Here is a 21,711-nt window from a genome sequence, read left to right as displayed (position 1 = left end):
TCTTAGCTTCAAGGGAGGTCCCAAGTCCCCCATTTTCAAGGTTAGCTATAACACAACAAACATCTGAGAAGTCTCTGAGGAACATTTCATAAAACTGAAATGCCAGGTAGTTTAAAAGAGTCATTTTTAGAATTTTCTTTGTTCAATAAATACATTTCACAAGCAAAATGCAATACTATATGTCACTTCTTGGGTCATTCTATGGGCTAAGGGACGATATAATGGAATTTACTTCTATTGCAATATTCCAATTATGTGTCAGGCACTGCCCAGCCCTGGGCCCGCTGCAGCATATGAGAAAATTCTCATATGGAACAAACTGTTTGGTAAACTTTGGGTAAGGGATGGTGACTGAGGAGTTAAAAGGTGAAAAAGGGGTTTCCTGTCTGGCCAGTGTGGCTCAGTGGTTGAGCATCAACCTATGAACTAGGAGGTCATGATTCAATTCCCAGTCAGGGCACATGCCCAGGCTGTGGGCTCCATCCCCAGCAGGAAGCGTTCAGGAAGGCAACCAATCAATGATTCTCTCTCATTATTGATTTTTCTACCCCTCTCTCCCTCTCCATTCATCTCTGAAACCACTAAAAAGATATTAAAAAAGAAAAAAAAAAAAAAAAAGGGATTCCTATTCTCCAAAAAACAGAAAGCAGATTGAGAAATCCAGGGCTCACTGAGAAAATGTACTTTTTCTTCAATAAGAAAACTTGACTTACCCTCCTTGGGGAACTAAATCAACCAGTCCCTGTGAATGCCAAAGGACAGCTGCTGGCCTGGGTGGTGCTGAAGCCCAGTCCAGACCCACTGTCTCCTAAGTCTTAATAAGGACCTAAGAGATTCTGCAGGATTGTCCTCTAACCGTCACTTGTTTTTAAAGAAGGCTGTGGACCCAGGAGTTGAACCTGGTCCCTTGGTGTGACACTGAGCCCCTATCACCCTACTCACTGCCCGTCTTCCTAGTTTTCATGGAAAAAGACTCCTGGATGAGAATAAAAGATGGTAGATGCTTTAGATGTTTTCTTAGCCCAACCCCACCTCCAGCCTACAGTGTGGCCTCCTTGCCAACAGAATGCCTGGTCTTAATGGGGATGGAGCCCTTGTCTTGTCTAGTGGCATGGCAAAAAGCCTGAGGAGGCTGTGCCACTGGAACCGGGGTAGTAATGTGCTCGAGACCCCTGTGGGGGCTGATACATCACAGATTCCTCCCCCTCTCCACTCTTCTGATTCTGATATCTGAGGCAGGGCTGAGGAAACATGATTACAAATCTGCTCCCCAGGCAAGTCTGATGCAGGTGGGGTGTGGACCAGGGTTCTGAGGTTCCAAATTCCTTGTCAGGAAAACAGGCCCAAGCTGTGGCTGCTTGACCCGCTGCCCAGGAGGCTGTCCTCTGAGAGCTGTCTGCTACCGCATCTGCCGCTTAATTGGCACTTGGTCTTTTAAAAAAGAAAATCTTTCAAAGTATACCCATGGTGGCTAGCTTTTTAACTTACCTGATTAAGGCATAGAGTTCATACCATTCTGGCTGAGAAGTTTAGAATATGCTTTCTTTTCTTTTCTTTTCTTTCTTTCTTTCTTTCTTTCTTTTTTTTGCCAATTTGAAAATAGCTTTTCTTTTTGAGAATTGAAAACAATAGCTTTCTTCTCAGTTACTACATTAACATTTTGGGGTTTGGTCTTGAGAACAAAGAACTAGCTGAAGATACATGGCACTTTGGGACAAGATTATTCTTATGGAAACAGCCCAGCGATACCATCTGCTTCTAAGAAAGGGAGTAGAGGAGGCAGGAACTTAAAGGACATCATGTGACATCCTGGCAAGATCCAGTCTTATCCATACTTGTGGCCTCACAGCTCTAAGTCCACTGTCTGGCTTAAGGCAAAGAGTTAATATGCACTTGGTGAAAGAATGAATGATGTATGAATTAATAATGAACAATCTACTCTATTTAAAGTATTGAGAGCTGACTTCTAAGGTCCCTTACTCTCCTAAATGTCTAAGTCAGACAATTATGGTTGTCTTCCCAGCATCTGTTTCCATCTTCCCTGTTTCAACAATACTTCAAATTTTCCAGTCAGGTGGAAATACAGGACTGATCACTCCCTGAGTTAGCTTGGTTTAGGGCACATGGCATATCCCCGCTCTGACTGCAGTGATGGAGTCAGGACTGGTGAGCAGTCAATTAGGGCTGAGACTCGATTCTAACACTTTGCTTGAAGTGTCTCTGCCTGCTGCTCTTAAGTGAGCCTGGTTGCCCTGGTGCTGTTGGCCGCTCTCTGGGGATCACAAATGGAGGCCTATGAGTTGTGGAGCCAAACATAGGAGAGTGGAGCCAAGGAAGGAAGAGAGACACGCTGGTCCTGATAACGTCCTCAGAGTGATGAGAACATATCCTGCCTGAAGCTGGTTCCTCTGAACTTTTTGCTAAAGTCAATCAATGTGATTAAGTTCTGTTGCCTGAAACCTAGAGCATTGCAATTACCATGAGAAACAGCTTCTTAAAGTGGATCATTATGAAGTAGACTAATTTTCTCCTAGGAAAAAATATCGTGATTGGGGCTAATGCTTCATAATAAGAATCTGATACCAAATAAGTCAACGTTATGACCCAAAACAGGTGATGGATGAAAGCAAAGATATACTACATCATTCTAGAATCATTGCAAGTCATCAACTTTTAAATCAGGTCCTATCATATGGCAAAGATGTACTGAATCCAGTAAATATATGGGAGATTTCAAAGTACCAAATAACCACCTGATTTTAAAAATATATATGTGCAATGAAAAACATGCGAACTCTATAAAAAATATGCTAATGAATTTAACACTGGTGTTTAAAGTTAATCTCTCAAATGATGGTTTGTGCACATTTTAAAGAGAAAGGTTTGGTGTTTCCTGAGGTTCAGAATGTGTTTACCACAAGATTATTTAAAACAAAACAAATTTCATATTCTGATAGGTTTGTTGAACTTTCAGATCAGAAAAATGTTATAGTTTTAGCATATTTGGAGATTTAAAAGTATCTCATGTAGTTCTACCAGGCCCTCAGATTCCTTCCTCTATTTATCCTTCAAGACTCACATGCAAATTTGGCCTCTTCTATAAAGTCTGCTCTATGCACAGGAGGTAGAGAGTAGTATATTATTATGAAAATCCATTTGCATTTTAAGTGGTTTACATATGTCTCCCTTACTAGACTGTAAATTGGAGGAAAGTATTTTATTCATTGTTGTTCCTAACACTTATTGTGACATTCAGAGGTGCTCACTGCATGTTGCTGAAAAGACCAAATGAGTGGATTCTAATCTTGGGAGAAAGATGGAGTAGCATGAGTTTGGGAATATTTCAGGTGAGTTAATAAGCAGTCCAATGCTTGAACTCAAACAATTCATGGATCCAGGACAAATAAAAGAGAGTTCTTTCTCAGCGGTGCTCTGTAGGCCTTGGTCAATGAGTTTTGATGACTGGATGGCACAGCTAATGGCATACTCTCGATTTTGGAATTTCAAATCACTAGACTCTCTCAAATAGAGCCTGGATGACTAATAGTGGGATGGAATAAAGAGGAACTTCTTATATGTCATTAGCTTTATATTAAATGGCCTCAACCATCTCTTCTGCATCTAAAGTTTTATGATTCTAGAGCAAATAAAAACTTAATTTGGTTAGATCCAAAAATCAAAGTTAAAAAACATTAAGGTAAGAGTTGATATTGTGAACATGCCATTATGAATGCCTCTTCTAGCTTTCTTAGGACATAGAGCTAAATTTGGTGGTCCAAGGTCTCTTAGCAAAAGGTGAAATGAAATTGAGCCAATGCCGCCTTTTCGCTTCAGTAAAGTTCTCTGCAGTGGCATTCACTCAACAAATGTCTATTGGGTAGTTAATGTGTGAAGGCAGTGCACAGAGCACGGTAAGTCATGGAACATCCAATACCTCTCGCTACAGATATTTTGTTGATTTATTGTCAGAGCACTTCACACTCCATTAGGGGACAAACAAAAACATCCAATTACTAAGTCATTAGCACTAGCTTTTAAAAGAGAAGATCAGAATGCAGAACAGTAGGCCAGAAGGGCCCTTGGAGACCCAGCACAAGCCCTTTATTTCACAGATGGAAGGCTCATGTAATAACGAATGAGATGCCTGCATATATACTGAACATGAAAAGATAAAGATGAGATACTTGTGAAGTGAAACAAGCAAGTTGAAGGAGACCCATTTTGACAAACAGAAGCAACAGCAGCAAAAATGCCTTAATATTGGGCATGTTTCCAATACACTTGGAAGGATATGCCTTTCAAAACAGAGAGGGTCAGCTACTGGAAAGAGGAATAGAATATGGGGAGAGGGTGGTTTATGGGTTATGGGAAATTTTTACTCTTAGCTCTATGTATTTCTATAATGTTTGCCTGTTATGTGGCTTTGTATTGCTTTTGTAACATATATACATAGGTATTACATACATGGGTATCTTGTGTGTGTACTAGAATATACTAGTACTAGTATATATATTTATTTATATATATATATGCACTTCTGCATAAGATTTTAAAAAGAAAGAAAAAAAAGTATTGGAAACTGGTGGGCTGTGGGTTGTACTCTGAATGCCGCACCAAGGCTTTTGGTAAAACCTTTGCCACATTCCAGAACCTCCCTGAGCTGTTCCTTGTATGAATGAAATCGGGATAGTAATAGTGCTGATTGCTTAGGGCTTCGGGGAGAACTTGAGAGTTCAGGCACGTAGCTAGCGCAGCAACTGACCCACGGCAGGTCTCTGTGGGCAATAGAAACAGTGGCAACATCAATAACAATAGCAATAATTATGTTTTATTGCTGTCTGGAAGCAGGGCCTGAACAAGAACCTGTGTCCCTGGCTCTCCGCACTCCTTCCTCTCTGACGGGGGGCGCACTTAGCCGGGTGGGTGATATTAAGGAGACAAGGACCTTCAAGTGATGATAATTGTCTGCCTTCATGAAGGAAAGCTGCATGGTGACCAATGATCAGACAATGATCTCTTTCTAAGGAGTCACCCTTAGTGACCCAACGTTATTCTTTGCTTTCTGTTAATCTGTTTGTGGTAAATGTCACAGGATTTTATAGCCGCAAGATACTGGCCAAGAACATAATTCAAGGAACCCAACATTTACCCTTGCTGACCAAATGTGGAAGAAAAAAAAAAATGAAAAAAGAAAAGAAAGAAAGAAAGCTCTAAATCAGAGGCATCTTTTTCTAATAAGGATCCCTGAGTGGGTCACAGGCAGCGGTCCTTGGGGCTCCCGGCCAGGGGAGAGTGCTTTTCCAGACCTCTCTGACCAATCTCTCTCCCTAATGGAAAAACAAAGGGTTTCCGGACCGTGAGATGGGGCTGCTTTTTGCACTAAATCAATGGCCGGAATGGCTCTCCAGGCAGGCCTGCTGCAGGCGTCTGGGGAGATTCCCACTTCAGGTACTCACAGTAAGATTTCCATATCGGAGGCTGGTATTCTTCAGCATCTAGAGTAAAAAGAAAGACAAACATCCATCAGCCTGACCATCCAACTGTCAACACACAAATCTTCTCTGGAGGAACAACAGTGTGTCAGCAGCACTGTGTCTCGGGGCCCCTCCACTCATTTCTGGACAGTCCCAGGCATGAGGGACAGAGTGTGCATGGCAACCTCAGGGACCCAACACACGTTCCTTCAGATCACTTACCGTGGCAGAATCAATTACTTAACCATTTTCATAGAGCCCAGTACACCCAAAAGGATTTTTAAAGCAATTAACTTGATTGTACCCTCTAGTCACCCTTTCAAACAGTATTTACTTAACTTGGCATAATAAACATATAATTTATCTCACAGTTTCCATTCAGACCTTTAGCCCATTTATTAAGACTTGAGGGAAGACGCAAAGTGGCAAGCATGTTAAATATTAAATCTGGGAGGCTGTGTGACTCAACCAACTCCGAAAAGATTGGGTTTGACAGTGGAGACACCGATGATTCAATTGGAATCGCATTATCTCCTTGAATTGACTCCAAAATGTGACATAGGAAATTTCTAGAAAACCTCTCTGCCATCAGAAGTGTCAGAACGAAAGAGTTAGAACAAAATGGAGAGGATGAAATTGTTATTCACCAGCTTGAAAAACAGACAATGGAAGCAAATCTGCTTGTTCAGTTGACTCAACAGTCTCAGTGCTGACAGCTGAATTTATAATTCTGACAGAATTATTAGTGCTCCCAGCTCCCAGCAAAGGCCGTGGTGAAACACACTCCAGCTTAAACAGCCAGAGGAAACTTCTTTCCCCCAAATCAGACTGTTGAGCTGAGCTGGGGAAACCTGCAGAGTTCTCTCATTCACACCTTTAAGGTAGGACGCTCTGCCTTTGTCATCCCACCCTCCCACGGCATTGCACAGACACCCTTATGCTGTCCTTGTCCTTGTGCCACTGTCACATACTAGTTCGGTGCAAAGGAATAGAACTCTTCTAACCTCAGGCATAAGATAATTTGAGAATTTTTTCCCCCTGCTGAGAAACAAATAAGTTACTTATAAATAAAACCTAACTCAAGAGTGATGAACGTTCCCCAATCCTACTCAATTACACATGGGTATCTTCAATTAAATTCTTCCACAATTACTATCTTGCTCTCTGGAACCCATCCTATCTCAGAAGCAACTAAATGCCTCCAAAGGTAATTTCATTCAAATAAATCTCTACTGTTAGGCCTGCACTGCCAGAAATTTTCAAATAGAGAATCAGCCATTCACACACACACACACACACACACACACACACACACACACACACATCAAATGACATAGGAATGTAAATCCCCAAGATATAATTTACCCAAAGCTGCAATGTCTTGTTATTTTGGATGAGATTTATACCATGAGGTAAGCACAACCCCTGACGAAGAGTGGTCAAGAATGGTCAAAACCTAGACTGCAACTTTCTGCATTTTGAGGAATGGCCCCCCAAATAAGAGACAGTTCCTTATTCAGGCTTGAAAGTACAGTTCAGATGCTCAACTCGGATTCCCTAAAGTCATAGGATTAGATGACTGTCATTGCCCATTTCTGTGAAAAACTTAGACTTTTGCTTCATCTGAAACACTGACTCCAAACTTTCTAACTTTCCTTTAGACTGGCCCTCACATACACAATTGATCACTTTCCTTCTTCACCTCTATGATATGTTGCTCTTCGTTGGCAACATATCATAGAGGTGAAGAAAGCCACCTATAGAGACAGGAGAACATCGCTCCCTTGCTTAAAACTTTCCAGTGTCTTCCTTCTGCATCTGCAATAAAGCACAAACACCACACTGTGGCCTACAAGGCCCTGTGCCATCTGGGCTTGCTCCACCTCTTGACTCCATTGCAGACATGTCCCCATTTTTTACTTATCACCCAACCACTCTGCCCTTCTCTCTGTTCCTAGAACAAAAGCTCTCTGAATTCTGCCTTTGCTCTTATGGATCCTCCAGGTAAAATGCTCTCCAGCAAGTCTTTGCATGGTTGATGGGCTCCATTGTGGAGGGCTTAGCTCAGATGTCACCTTCAGGGGCGGCAGGGGCCTTTCCTGTCATTTTATGTAAAGTATCGCCCCCTCACCCCCACCCCACTCCCAGACCCTCCCTGTCATAGCACATCACTGACTGAAATTACTTATTGATTTGTTGACTTGTTATTGCTGGTCTCATCCCACTATTAAACTTCATCTAAGCAGGGATTTTGCCTCCTTCCTTTGTGCACGACTAGCCCTTGGGTACCTGGCATATACCAGACATTCAACACGTGTGTATTAAAGTAAATGAATAAGCTTTTAGGGTTCAAATCTTACCTCTGACAACTAACTTGGAGCAGGTTACTTAGCTCCTTTTAAGACTCTCCCAATACTCCGCTATAAAACAGAAAAAAATAAAAGTACTTACGGCATAACCCATGCCTTAGGGTTATTGTAGGAATTAAGTGAGATCATGTATATAAAGTTTTTGGGACAGTACCTGGCAAATAGCAAGTTCTCAATGAAGTGCCATGAATGTTGTCATTGTTACATCACCCCGTGCTGGCTCTTGCCAGGTGAGCTCATGCTCTTGTCCTCTCTCCCTTGACTGCAGCCCATGACCATCTCTCTTCTTGCCTCCAGGTCTGGAGCCTGTAATTAAGTTCCAGTGCTGTTGTCATGGAAGGTTTTTCTTCCCCATAAAAGAATTCACAGTGAGAGGCCATTTGTCATGCATCAGTGGAGAAACTATAATTACCTTGGTCTCGAAGGCACGTTTCCCAAACCACTAAAGTGCACTGTTTGGAGGCCTTGGTCCAGGGACCAGGCACAAAGTTTTTTTTTTTTTTTTAATTTTTAATTTAAAAAAAATATAAATTTATTTTTTTTCTTTTACATTTTTTAAATTAAATTATTATCTGTGCACATATTTTAACATTGCCCCCCCCCTCCCATACATACCCTCCCTCCCCAGAGTTTTGTGTCCATTGGTTGTACTTATATGCATGTATACAAGTCCTTCGGTTGATCTATTATCTCCCCCAGATCTCCCTCCCCTCCCCGCTGTTATTTGACAGTCTGCTTGTTGTTTTACTGTCTCTATATCTGTCTTTTGGTTCATCAGTTTATAATGTTCTTTATTTTTAATACACTGAAACAAACCTTTACGGCCTCCAACAGCTCTTCACCAACATGCACATTGGCCCCAATTTCACACAAAATTTTTCAAAAATTTAGTTTACTCTTGGGTAGCCTGACACTTAAAAAAAATAAAAATCCTGGAATAAGTTTTTGGACTACTTAGGAAATTAAATGCAGCTGATTAAGCAGCTTTCTCAAGGCCCCACCTTCCCGGCCTCCAACCCATCAGTCATCCCTACTAGGCAGGCCACTCTCATTCACATATATTGAAATCAGGAAAAATTATATGACATATTTGTTACTTCAACTCTTGTGAAGTTTAAAAGAAAGAAAAAATAAAATGGAGAAAGCAAAAGAGAATTAATAGCACAGAAAACTGACATCGAGTCAAATGAGCAGCCTCCCATCTCTGTATATACCCCCATCTAATGGGTAAATTCTAGGAGGGGCAAGGCACTGGAAGTACTGACAATATCAGGCCTAATGCTTCTGAAAAGGGCATTATTTTGTTAAACATTTGAGAGAAATGGGTGAAATGCAGAAGGAAAGAAGAGGAGGTGGAATAGAAGTTCCATGTTTTAAGAAAAAAAAAAAAGATCATTAAATCCAAAAAACAGTAATACATTGTTTGAAAGAAATAATGAATGGTAGGGGTTCAAAAGGCTTAGAAAAGTATTGTTTAAATATATTGACCAATATGCATCCAAAATTTTTAAAATATGCAAATTCTTTGACTCAGCAATTCTACTCATGGGAATTCAACCTGAGGTTGTAAGGGAACACATGAACAAAGATGAGCAAGGAACAAGCTGTTCATTACTGCTCTGTGTATAACACTGGTTAGATAAGCGATTATATACTATCGCCATGAAAATGAAGGTGTGGATCAGAGCTGTGTGGTCAAGAGCATGGCCTCCTGAGCTGGACTATCTAGGTTCAGAACCTAGTTCTGTCACTCATGAGCTGTGTGACCTTAGCAAGAGATCTCATCTCTCCATGACTCAGTTGTTTTTTTTAACCTAGAAAATGAGATTAATAACACTATCCAACATATTGCATGTTGTGAGGAGAGGATGCGTTAATATATATATATATATATATATATATATATATATATATATATATATATATATATATATATAATAGTCTGGTGTCTGGCATGTAGTAATCTCTGCTACTTATATTATCAATATTTGATGGCATAGAAAAATATTCATGCTATATTAGATATTAAACAAATCAGGTCACAACATAATTGGTTACATATAATGCCATTTTAAAGAAAAGATAAATATTTACATACAGAGAAAGGAACTACGGGGCCATAAACCCCATTACTAACAGCTGCTATCTATACCTGACAGTGAAAATAAAAGGGTTCAATATTTTTTCTTTGTTCACCTACATTTAAAATTTTTCTATTCATATTGTTTGTGTAAAAATGAAAATGAATGTGAAATAGGTTAATGGGAGTGCTAGGTTTTATTTTTAACATGCTGTCTAAATAAATTACCGCCTTAACAGTAAAAAGTAAAAATGACCAACAAAAATAATTCTCATGTAACACATGCAGTGCATACGTGTTAGTGCAGGAAGAGCCAGCGAAGACAAGAAGAGAGGGGGCAGTTTCTGGAGCAAAATGTCTTGTGTGGCTCCTTCGGCCCCCTCTGGATAATTCTGTGATATAAATGTTAGAAAGAGATTCTAAGCAGGCTGGGAGCAGGCATCTCCTCTCCTCAAAGAGTTGGGGGGTGTGGGGGGAGGGAAGAAAGACAGAGGTGCTTAGAAAATGATCAAACAATATAAAAATGGGTAACAAAACCACTCACATTAAATCATCCATAAAGAATCTGAACATATAAAACAAAAATAAAAGTTTAGTTCAGGTGAAAACTTGGAAGCAATCCTGAGCAAACCCATTTGCTAGAGTGTCAACCCTGAGCAGGCAGAGCTGCTGTTCCGAACTGTGGGAGAGGATGGGGAATTCTGGGGTCAGGACGTGGCAAAGCTCTCTGGTGTCTGAGGACCAGAGAGAGGACGCAGGGGCAATAGTGAGCATGTGTCCCACAGAGCATGACAAAGACCAAGAGCATGGCAAAAACATTTTTCTTTTTAACTGAGCATAAAAGATGAGAAACAGAGAAAGCACAATTTAAAAAGGTATGCCTCAGAAGGTCCCCAGCCTCAGGGAAAAAATAAAAAGTGCCATTAATAGATTTGCGTGAATCCTTCCAGATTTTGTCCTACCGATGGCTAGGATAAAAATCTGTTAAAATGACCTCATAATCATATATACTGTTCTGTAATTTGCTTTCGAACTGAATGGTATTTCTTTGGCATCTTTCCCTGTGAGTGCACATAGACCTGTGTTGTTCTGTTAATCTGTGGCTTGGTCTTCCATTATATAAAGACACCAAAATGGATTAAATCCTTTTATGTAATAATTTCCAACAGAGGGACATGTAGGCAATTTTCAATTTTTGAGAACACTGCTTCGATGATACGTTACATGTGTCATATAGATTATGAGAAGTTGAACTGCTGGGTGAAGGGTCTGTGTATTTTTTCTTTTAAAAGCTATTGTTAAAGTGGCTTTCAAAAACATGCATCAACTGGGCCTCTCAACAATGTGGAAGCATGCCTGCTGCCCGCCCCCTACCCCCCAACACTGGCTATTATCAATCTACAGTTTAATTTCTGGCTCCACTAGCAAATGCACAGATAGACTTAAGTATGCGCCTGCAGAGTGGGAGTTGCATGCGCAAAGGCTCCTGGGAGTGCACGTGGAAACACGTGGCCTTGGAGGAGGGTGTAAGCCTCCAGCCCCTGTAGTTGTAGCGGTTGCAGCCGGAGGCTCTGTTCCTCCAGAGTCCAGACATTTCCAGCGCCAGAAATATGTCGATTTGCTGGAACCACCTGAGGAGCAAGTGTGAAGGAATGTGGGGACTGATTAATGAAGCAAAATTAGAGGACCCGGTGTGCCACACTTGGGTAAGTGGCATCCAGACAGGAAATACCTGTCAACATCGAGGGGAGCCCGACTCCTCCGCCTGGCTCAGCGGAGTATGAGCAGATGAACGGAAAAGTACGCCAGACCTTCGGTAAACAAGGCGAGTGAAAGATTCACCGATTTAGAGAAAGATCTCCCAGGGAAGCTGGAGAGGCCCCACCTTGAAGGGTATTTCAAACAAAGCTGCACAGACCGCTCCAGGGGGATCGTGTGGGAAACAGGTGCAAGAACTGGGTCCCCTCTCTGCCATCCCTGCTCCAGTAGAGCCGGGTCTCTGCTGTCACTTTTGATTTATTGATGCACATATTTGCAAATGGGCTGCAGTCGTGGTCTCTTTCCAGGGCAGCTGGATGGATAGAAGTTTTCAATCAAGCAAGGGACAGCCTCCCAAAGAGATGACAGTCCAGGTTATGTCAGATGATGATCTTAATGGGCCCAGTGGGTTGGAATCCCAATGGAAGTGAGGAACCACATGCTGCAATGTGTCCTCAACACATACTTAAGCCCCAGCTTGGGTCTTCGGAAGCATGGGAGGGTTCAGAGTGTGCAGTCTGTGGCTACGGTGTTGCTAGGCCCTTCCAGACAAAGGGTGCCCACTGGAGAGTGAGATGACCTGGAGATCATCCTAACTGCGGTGTTAAGGCTGTTACAGAGCTTTCTTGCTGTCACACTGGCTGAGGAATACACAAATGTGTTCCAATGCTGGTCACCCTCCACAGGTTCCCTCAACCCCCCTGAGAAATGAGACCTCCATGTGTTCTCTTTGGAAACGGCTGCTTGAGCGAGGAATGGAGGCCTGAAGTGCATTTGTTTGGGCTCTCGTATCAGGGATTTCTGTCCCAGGGATATCTGTAACCGACATTGCAGAAACTATGGACCAGGTTGAGCAGAGATTTTTCTGAAGGTGATGAAGTCGTTAAGGGCTGGGGTTTATGGTCACTAGAGGGCACTGGGGCCACATGGCATTTCTGTTCTGAGCCACTTATTCCATATGCAGAGGCATGATGAGGTGCTTCCATCCAACAGGTATGTATTGAATAAATACAAGGAGCCAGGCCCTGGGGACACCTCAGTGAGCAAGGCAGGTAAGCTTAGGAAGTGCTGCCTGGCCGGGCCCCTGGCCACCTCTCCCTATCACCTCATTTGTCTCCCCTCTTGCCCACTCTACCTCAACCACCCTGGCCTTTCTTTTGATCCTTGAATGCATCCTGATCAGCCTGAGAGATCTCGTGGTCTCTTCCCTTCGATTTCTACACGGCCAGTGGATTGTCATCTGGATCTCAGCGTCAGTGTGCTGGCTGCTCAGAGACACTTTTTGGACCATCCACCATAACCTCTCTCTCCGATAGCCTCCTTACTGCTTTGCAGAACTTTTTTATTCTCCAAATTTTCAGACTATGTGCTCGTATATTTCTTTGTTTATATTTTGTCTCCCCAGGCTAGACAGAGAGCACTGTGACTGAAACAACCTCATCTATCTTTTTTTTTTCTTTCTAATATCTGGGTCTCTCCTAGGTTATTATCTTTTATGAGTTAGGAAAAGGCAGCCCTTTCAGGCAGGTGCACAGCTTGGCAAGTGGACAGCACTTGTGTGTGAAGAAGATACTTCCTCTGAGAGATGGAGCCTGGAGCCAGAGCATATGGCCTGGTGAGAGAAGTCCAGGCTGGGTCCTACCCGTACCCACTCATCCCCTCAGCTGGGCACAAACAGTGCAACTGGAGTGACCCCACCCATTTTATTCTATTCTATTGTATAATAGGTGCTCAACAAAGAGTGGGCTAGTAAAAGACAGATCTCATTCCCTGACTTAAAAGTTGCATTCTGTTGAGGGATATAAACAAGTAAGGAGGCGACAGGATAGCAAGAGGTTGTAGAAGAGGAGGGTGGGTGATAGAACTTCCCAAAGCTTGGATAGCTGAGTGGGGTCTGGGGCAGTTAGACCCTTTCCATGCCTTAGTCAGTTACTTCTAGCCTTGAGCAGCCTTGTCCAAGCTGCTCCTGTAAGAGCTATTTCAGGGAAGGGGAGTCTAACAGCAAGACTTGTGGTCCCCAAAGTCTGAAAAGCATAAGCAACTGCCAGTACACAGCACATTAAGCCTAGTCAAAGAGGTACTTTATCACTTAGACATCACTACAGCAGCCAATGGTAAGAGTGCTTTTGTGGGCAAATAGGCTCATGAAGCATGACTCATGGACCAAGTGTGTGTGTGTGTATGTGTGTGTGTGTGTGTGTGTGTTTCAGAGTAGCTAGGAAGCAGGGGCAGATAAGTAAGGGCTTACTTTTGTTTTAGAAGGAAAGGGAACTATAGCAAGGAGGAGGCAGCATCCAGTTGTATTTTAGAAAGAGCACTCCAACTGCTGTGTAAAACTGGATAGGAGGAAGAGAAAACTGGAGGGAGGGAACATGCGGAGTGGTACCAATCAGGGAGCTGGGCAGTATCCTAGACAGTTGACACTAGTGATCTGAACTCAAATGGAGGCAGCGGAGAGGGAGAAAATGGGATGAATTTGGCAGATGCTGAAATAGTAGAATCTGCAGGACTTGGTGACGAATTGAGTATGAAGAGAGAAGGATAGGAGAGAAAATGACATATGGCTTGGATAGAAGAAGATGAGTGGTTTTTGGCATAAGCAACTGGATGGATAGTGATGCTATCCACAGAAACAGGACAAACCAGAGGAGAAGCAGGTTTGGCAGATGGCGGTGCACTTGGCTTTTCCCTGTTGGAAAGAGAGGTCTATGGGACAGCCAAGTGAACATACCTAAAAGGCTTGGAGTTCAGAAGAGAGATCTGGGCTGGAGATCTAGAAATGGAAGCACTAACATACAGATGGTAACTTTGCCACTAAAACAGATGACATGGTCCAGCATGGGTTTCAGAGTAAGAAAAGAAGATCTTTGACAGAATCCCCAACATTCAAGTGCTGAGAAGAAGGGGAGAATGAATAGACACCAGAGCAATAAGAGAACCCATGAGCTGGGCTAACATGAAAGGCAAGGCAGGAGACAATTAAAAAGAGAGAAATAGGGAAGAGTTTTAGAAGCTGTTCAAGTGAGAACAAGGAGATTTTTGATGACCTGGCAGTGGAGTGTGGGCAGAAGCCACAGCTAAGTGAGATGACGGGTAAATGGAAGTTGAGAAAACAGAACTCGGGAGTATAAACATCTCTTTGGGGAGGTATGGCAGTGACATGGAGGAGAGTAGGAGGTCTAATTTGGACATCATTATTTCTTGCCAAACCACTGGCCTTGCCCCTGGTTGCCCACTTTCCCAGGGTTCCCTTCCTGCTTACTGGTCCAAAATTTCTACAAAAAGCCTGTTCCTCCCAGGATGATGGATAATTTCCTTCTTTATCATTCACACATTTCCTCCAATGCTGTTTGTTTAAAGACAACCCACACCTACTACTTCCATTCATTCTGGAGTGCTGCTCTCTTCCTCCCCGCCCCCTTTTCACTTCTAGCATTTGCCCGCCTCTTTACAAATTCTTTTCATCAGAAGAATGTCTTCCTGGTTCTCCTCCAGAAGCCTTTTGGGCATACATTTATTCATCCAACAAATATTTACCTAGAGCTTACAGACTACTTGGCATTAAATATTGTACCAAACATGGGTGTAGATATAAAGTCAAGATGCAGAATCTAACCACAAGGAATCTGTTAGGAGAGGAAATAAAGTTATCAACTCATTCATTCATTCATTCATTCATTCAACAAACACTAAATGACTGCCTGGTGAACTTCCCACTCCTGGCCACCTATGCATGTGACCAGAGCATAAGGTAGAAAGAGGCATAGTAGATAGCAAGGTTAGACTGAATGGAGAGGAAAAAGATTATTTTACTCAGTTATTTCTCGATAATTATTCTTCTATTCATGCCCTCCCTATAGAAGGGGATGTCTTCTTCCTTAGCAAAGGCAATGTAGGTGTTCCTCCAGCCAGCCTTCTACTCCTGCCACTGAGAAAAGCCCCTTTCTTCTCCTATAATATCTTGCTGTGTCTTGAGATTACTGCGGGCATTTGTGTCTCTTTGGATACACAGGGGTTATGGCAGAGACAGACTAAATTCTCAGGAAAGCAGCTCATAAATCATGGTCCTGGCAATGCTGCTGCTGGCAAAGAAAGACAGACTTTTTGGCTGTATTATATTCAGAATCAAATAGAGGGAGTCCTAGTGTAGAAATAGGAGAGAAATTCCTTTCCTACTAATTTAGAAAGGAATTTTAAAGTGTCTGGTACATTAACAGATATGCATTATCTCTAATCTTCACAATTTTCCTGAATTGTCTCTCCACATATTCACCCATCCATCTCTCCATCCACCTACCCACCCACCCGCCCACCCACTCACCCACCCACCCACTGACATATCCATCCATCCATCCATCCATCCATCCATCCATCCATCCTTTCAGGAAATATTTACATGCCAGGCACTCTGCTACATGATAAAGGTATAGCCACCAGCAGGGAAAACCAGGTCCCTGCTTTCAAGATGTTTTCAGTCCAGCAATGAAGGCAAATAAACATTAAACTAGTATAATAAACTATGAAAGGTGTTATGATAGACAAAGTTCAATGTGCTAAAGAAGCATACAATGGAGGTCATGTAAGGCAAGGATTTTTATCTCCTAGAGATGAAAAAACTGAAACCCAAAGAATGAAGTCATTTGCCTATGGTCACACAGTTAGTAGAAAAGTAGAATTCAAGTCCAGATCTGGTTTGCTTGAGAACCAATTTATTTCGCCCCCCACCCGCACCCCCAATTGCTCCCAATGGCTTCAGTCCTACAAGGGGATCAGCAGTGCAGACGCTAAAGGAAAATGTTTATCTCTCTTTTTTTTTTTCCTGGTGCTTTAATGATATAACATGGTTTGAACATCGTAGAAATAGCACTAGTGAAATGGGAAAACTCATGACATTATTTAGTTTTCTGTCATTTTTTAGAACAAATGAAAGATCTCACTATCTGAAATTTCCTCCCTCCCCCCCTCCTTCCCTGCCTCCATTTCTTTCTTCCTTCTTTCTTTCCTTTCTTCCCTCCCTCCCTCTCTTCCTCCCTCCCTCCCTCTCTTCCTCCCTTCCTTTCTTCTCTCCCTTTCTTACTCTCTTTCTTAAGTACCTTCTCCTTCCATCTGTCTGTCTCTCTCTTTCTATTCATCCATCCATCCTTGTCCTTCTTCCTCAAGGGTACTATGTATGACTATTCCTCAACTTCATTATCAATAGAAATATTCAGCCCATGTCTAGGCCTAGCTTATCAACCAGGTACTAGTCTGGCAACAAAGGGTGGTCTAGCTCTGCTTAATTCTGAGGATCAATGGTTTTAGTAAGTCCACCTAGCTAACACCCCTCCCATCTTCCCTTGGTAATAAAGGTAACCTTTTAGTCTATGCCTGCTTTACTTGGCTTGATTTCTATTTGTTTAGGACTGCTCAGGGTAGGCCCTAAACAACAGCTAATCAGAAGGCAGCCTTCATTCTCCTAATGAGATCACCCCATGAATGTTTTTTAATATGTACACCTTTAGGAATATTAATGAAATCAGAGATATCGACTCATAATATTTAACTCACTTACACATGCATATTTAAATTCCAGCATAAAATAATACACACATTCAGAGATAGTGCTTTCATCACTTCACACACATTTAATGGAACAACTTGATTTAAATTCTCTATGTGTTATCTTTCTCACTTCTGGAGTCATTTAAGACATTTTTTTTCCCAAGGCACATTATAGTTGCTTCTTCCTTAGCCTTTTCAGAGCAAACATGTTTAGCCTCCGAGTACGCTGCTGTCACTGAACATCTTCTTCAGCCCCAGACACGTGTTCGTGTCACAGGAGGGCAGCTGGCTTGTCACTGCCCTGCAGGTGGCCTCCACAACACAACCACCGGCTATACTGCTTCTTAGAGGGAACTTTATGTGCAATCACTATGCTGCACACCTGAAACTCATATAATATGGTATGTCAAGTGTCCTCCAATAAAAACGTCAATCACAGAAAAACAGTCCCAAGCAGTCAATCAAACAGCTCCAAACATGTCCTGCTCCGTAGCTTACATACATGAATAAAATATACTGTAGATACAGAGAACAAACCTTACGGGGCCAGAGGGAAAGATAAAGGGGTTAAAAAGTATAAATTGGTGGTTACAGAATCGTCACAGGGATGTATGCACAGCACAGGAAATACAGTAAATAATATTGTAATAACTATGTATGGTGCCAGGTGGGTACTAGACTTATAAGGGATCACTTCATAAATTATATAAATGTCTAACCACTATGCTATAAACCTAAGACTAATATGATATTGGATATCAACTATAATTGAAAAAAATCAACTGTAAATGGCAAGAAATTAATTTAAAATTAAGCTCAGTCTATGGACTGAAAAGTCCCAGGTTCGATTCCAGACAAGGGCATATACCATGTACCAAAATTAAGATATTTTAAAAGTCTGCTTAGAAGGTGCTAAAAGGATGTGGCTGGTCTAGAAAGCTCTCAAAATGCTAAGAGTTAAAAGCAAGGTGTTGCCAGCCCAACATTTGCAGAGCAGGTGGCTCTGGAGAGGCAGGGGGACCTGGTGGTCCTCTGTCTGTCCTTTTACATTATTTGAAAAATAAAAACAATTCTAAAAGGATTGTTTATGATTACTTGTAATTATGACTATGTCTGGGTTACGTTTTGTTGCTTCCTTTTAAAAAACCTCTACAATGGGGGCAAAACTATCATTATTTGAGGTAATTCCAGGTGTGCTGTGCCTTTTCCAGAAAGTAGCTCACTGGGGGCTGAAAATAAAGCCATTGAAAGAGAGGCCCAACATCTGAGAGATTTGGTATGAAACAGAATTGAAGAGGACACCCTCCTTTCTGGAAGGTAATTTGGGGCCTATATCCTCAGTGTAAACACATCTGCTTAACCTCTGTTGACAAGCTTTCATTACCCTGTGTTCTTAGGCATTACAGGTGCTGTCACTTACTACGCATAACAAGCATGTAAAAGGCATTTTAATCCCTTTGTACGCGTGAGCACACTGAGAAATAGTGAGGGTGCCCAGAATCCCCTAGTTCATAAGTAGCAGAGATGCGTATTTAGGTCTAGGTCTGTCCAACTCTGAAAAACCATGCTTTTTCCATTATAAAGTCCCCCTCTCCCGCTGAGCTCTGCTGCATCGTGGGCCTTCATGTACACTGTCACGTGGGATCTCCAAACAGCACCTTTTCACACAGCGATCGCCAACCTTTCGGACCTCATGGACCACCAGTGGTCTGCGGACCACCCGTGGGTGAGCACTGCTTTCACAGACATAGAAAGAAGCTGAGGGCCCAAGAGGACGCTACCCTTGCCCCGAGTTGGCCAGCTCACCTGTGGCCTATACACATAACGACATGCCCTCTTGGGGAGGCTGACCTATGTCACCATACGTTATCACAGGGACTCAGTACACTTGTGAAACCTGTTTGCTTAGATCCAAGATTACATGAATTCTGTCTTCACGTAGAACCAACCTAAACCTTGCCTGATCCTGTCAATCAAGTGCATGCTGAGGGGGTCCGGTCAGGTTGTCTAGCAGGGCTGTAATGGGCGCCGAGCCTGGAGGGGCCTCAAAGGTGGCTTTTCTGTGCTCTATGGTTTCTCATCACTTGCTTTAAAAATAGCTTCTTAACGAGAAGATATTTCTAAAGATCACAAACACATGCACTGACACTTCAGACATCTCGCCAACCACACACCACAAAGCAACACAAACAGCACAGGAAGCGGGCGAAACAAGGGTGAAGAGGCGCCCTCACACCCATCCTCCGTGACCTGCAAGATGCTAATTTAAAGCTCAGCATTAAACCCCGCCTTGCATGCATTTATCACTTTTGTGCAAAATACCCGAACCAACGTCTGCAGGAAGGGCAGCCTTCCTGTCAGTGCCATGGCAGGGCGGTGACAGCATCAGCAGCTCTACAATGAAAGGGTTAAGAACGAGGCACACAACCAGCAGCCCCAGGATTCCTGAAGGAGAAAGTGTTTATGTTACACAGCAGAGCAAGAAGAATAGCCCCCCTTCCTGGCCCCCGCCATTATCGTGGTGTTTGCCTGTTCACGGCGCTCAGGACAGCTCTACCACGTGCCAGCCGGAGACTCCTTCCCTCTGGTTGTTTGCACAGTGCTACATTCATCTTTCTAATCGTGGTGTGTGAAAGTTTCTGCTTCCAGAATCAAAGACCAAGTATTAAAACAAATCTTTCCTTAATATTATCCCCTGGCAGAGGCTGTTTGTCCTTGTAACCTGTTTATCTATTCCCAGCAGCATCGTCATGAGGAGGAATAGTATATTTAAACACCTGTGCCTTCATGAAAGATCATTTGTCAACTTCCCAATTTGTTCCTTTACAAATATTTACCCGTCACCCTCTTTCTGGGCCCAAGTTAGGCGCTGGGTACACATAGGTGAATAAGGAAGTTCTTTGCCTCAAGCAGCTCCCACTTTCTCGAGGGAATATAACTGAATGGAGTCCGAGGGAGGGGTGTGTGTGAGAGCCCTAGGTGCCCAAAGGCGGGAGCCAGGGCCCTGGCAGGGTGAGTGTAAGGTGACAAGGAAGTCTGCACAGAGGAGGTGACACGGGAGCTGGGCAGGGAAGGATGAGGAGGAGTTGGCTAGGCTCTGGATTATGGGAGGGAGAGGAAGGTGAAGGTAAAAGGAACAAACTGGGACACTGAGTTCACACAAGCATTTTGGGAAGGAGGGAGACCTATTGGTTTGTACACAGAGCCTTTCAGACAAAAGAGTGTTTTCTCACAGAGGCCAGCTAATCATTGCCACCGCGACCTGGGCCTTGACAAAAGCCATCTTTCCCTGCCTGTAACGCACAAACACAAGAGGGACAGGCCGACTTTGAATATTATAGAAGGGCGGCTGTGATCTGGTAAGGGGTGTCAGGGGCTAGGAGAGGGTCACAGGGGAGTTCTCCAAGGGCATCCTGCCTCCTCACCTTCCCTTCTAGGCAGGAGCCACCCCACGGCTGCTCCCAGTGAGCATCTCTGGGTTTCAGTGGAATGAAAGAACGTGTGAATCCCAGAGAAAGACTCTCTGGTGGCCCCAAGCCCCAATGCTCCCCTGCAGCACTCCGCTCTTCAGCACCACTCAAAGCAGAGCTTTATACACACCAGGTACTCAAAAGATGCTTGCTTGAGCGGCCACTATCAAAGTAGAAGAAAAAAATCAGATTCTCCTTAAGGATGTCTATTCCAGCACCGTATTTTCAGTAAAGCAGAAGAATCAGTCACAGTGTTGGAGGGGGCCACGTGACCATCACAGGCTGGTTGGTGGGAGGAAAAGGGGAAGAACAATGGAGCACATTGAAGGTCTCCCCCCAAGCCAGGATTTGTATGTAGAGCGCCATACCTGACATACCTACACTTGGATCCAGACCACTCACTAGAGTGCCTACAATTTGGCTGTCTGCACTCCAAGACTGGAAAAAAAAGCAAGCAGCCAGAAATGACTAGATTTGGGGCCCTGAAATAACACAGGTCCTTCATCTCCAGTGTCTGGGTCCAAGCACTTAGGGGCTTCCCATGTCCAAGGCGGTGTATCCCCAGCAGGAAGTGAGTGCTCCTCTGGGCGCTATCAGACCACGGATACCGAACCAGGCACTGGGTCAAGAGGCTTAGCCTTTAGCAAGAGCCATTTGTAGGGTCTCCATATGCAACCAGTGGCTTCTTTAAAACTGGTTCTATGTTCAGAATTCATCTGTTACATGGTGATAGGCCCTCCTCGCCTGCCCACCACAGAGACCAAGAAGGCTGGAGTGGCTCCCTCGTTCTGCTCCTGTGAGCACACTGTACTGAATAGATGGTTCTGGAAAGCAGACATACTCTGACTGGACCACCACTGAGATCTTTCCTGTGGAATTTTAGATGCCTTTCTAAACGTATTTTATATAACCACTGTTTCCAAAGCTATTACACTCATGTACGGTAAAGGTATCTATCTATTAGATAACTTACTTCAGTCATAGTAAATAACCCAAGGTATCAATACTGACTTGGAGAT

General features: G+C 43.1%; 1 protein-coding gene across 1 annotated transcript in view; it reads right to left on the bottom strand.

The window, feature by feature from the left end:
- CHN2 (chimerin 2) overlaps nucleotides 1–21,711 on the bottom strand; it is a 208,895-nt gene that overhangs the window by 78,262 nt on the left and 108,922 nt on the right. Inside the window, exon 2 of the mRNA XM_084896988.1 lies at nucleotides 5,457–5,495. Within this exon, the coding sequence (XP_084753114.1) occupies nucleotides 5,457–5,495 (39 nt within the window). The remainder of the gene's footprint in view (nucleotides 1–5,456; nucleotides 5,496–21,711) is intronic.

This window comes from Pipistrellus hanaki (assembly GCF_964339955.1).
Source record: "Pipistrellus hanaki genome assembly, chromosome: 10".
Taxonomy (NCBI): Eukaryota; Metazoa; Chordata; class Mammalia; order Chiroptera; family Vespertilionidae; genus Pipistrellus; species Pipistrellus hanaki.
This window is presented reverse-complemented; position numbering and strand designations above follow the sequence as displayed.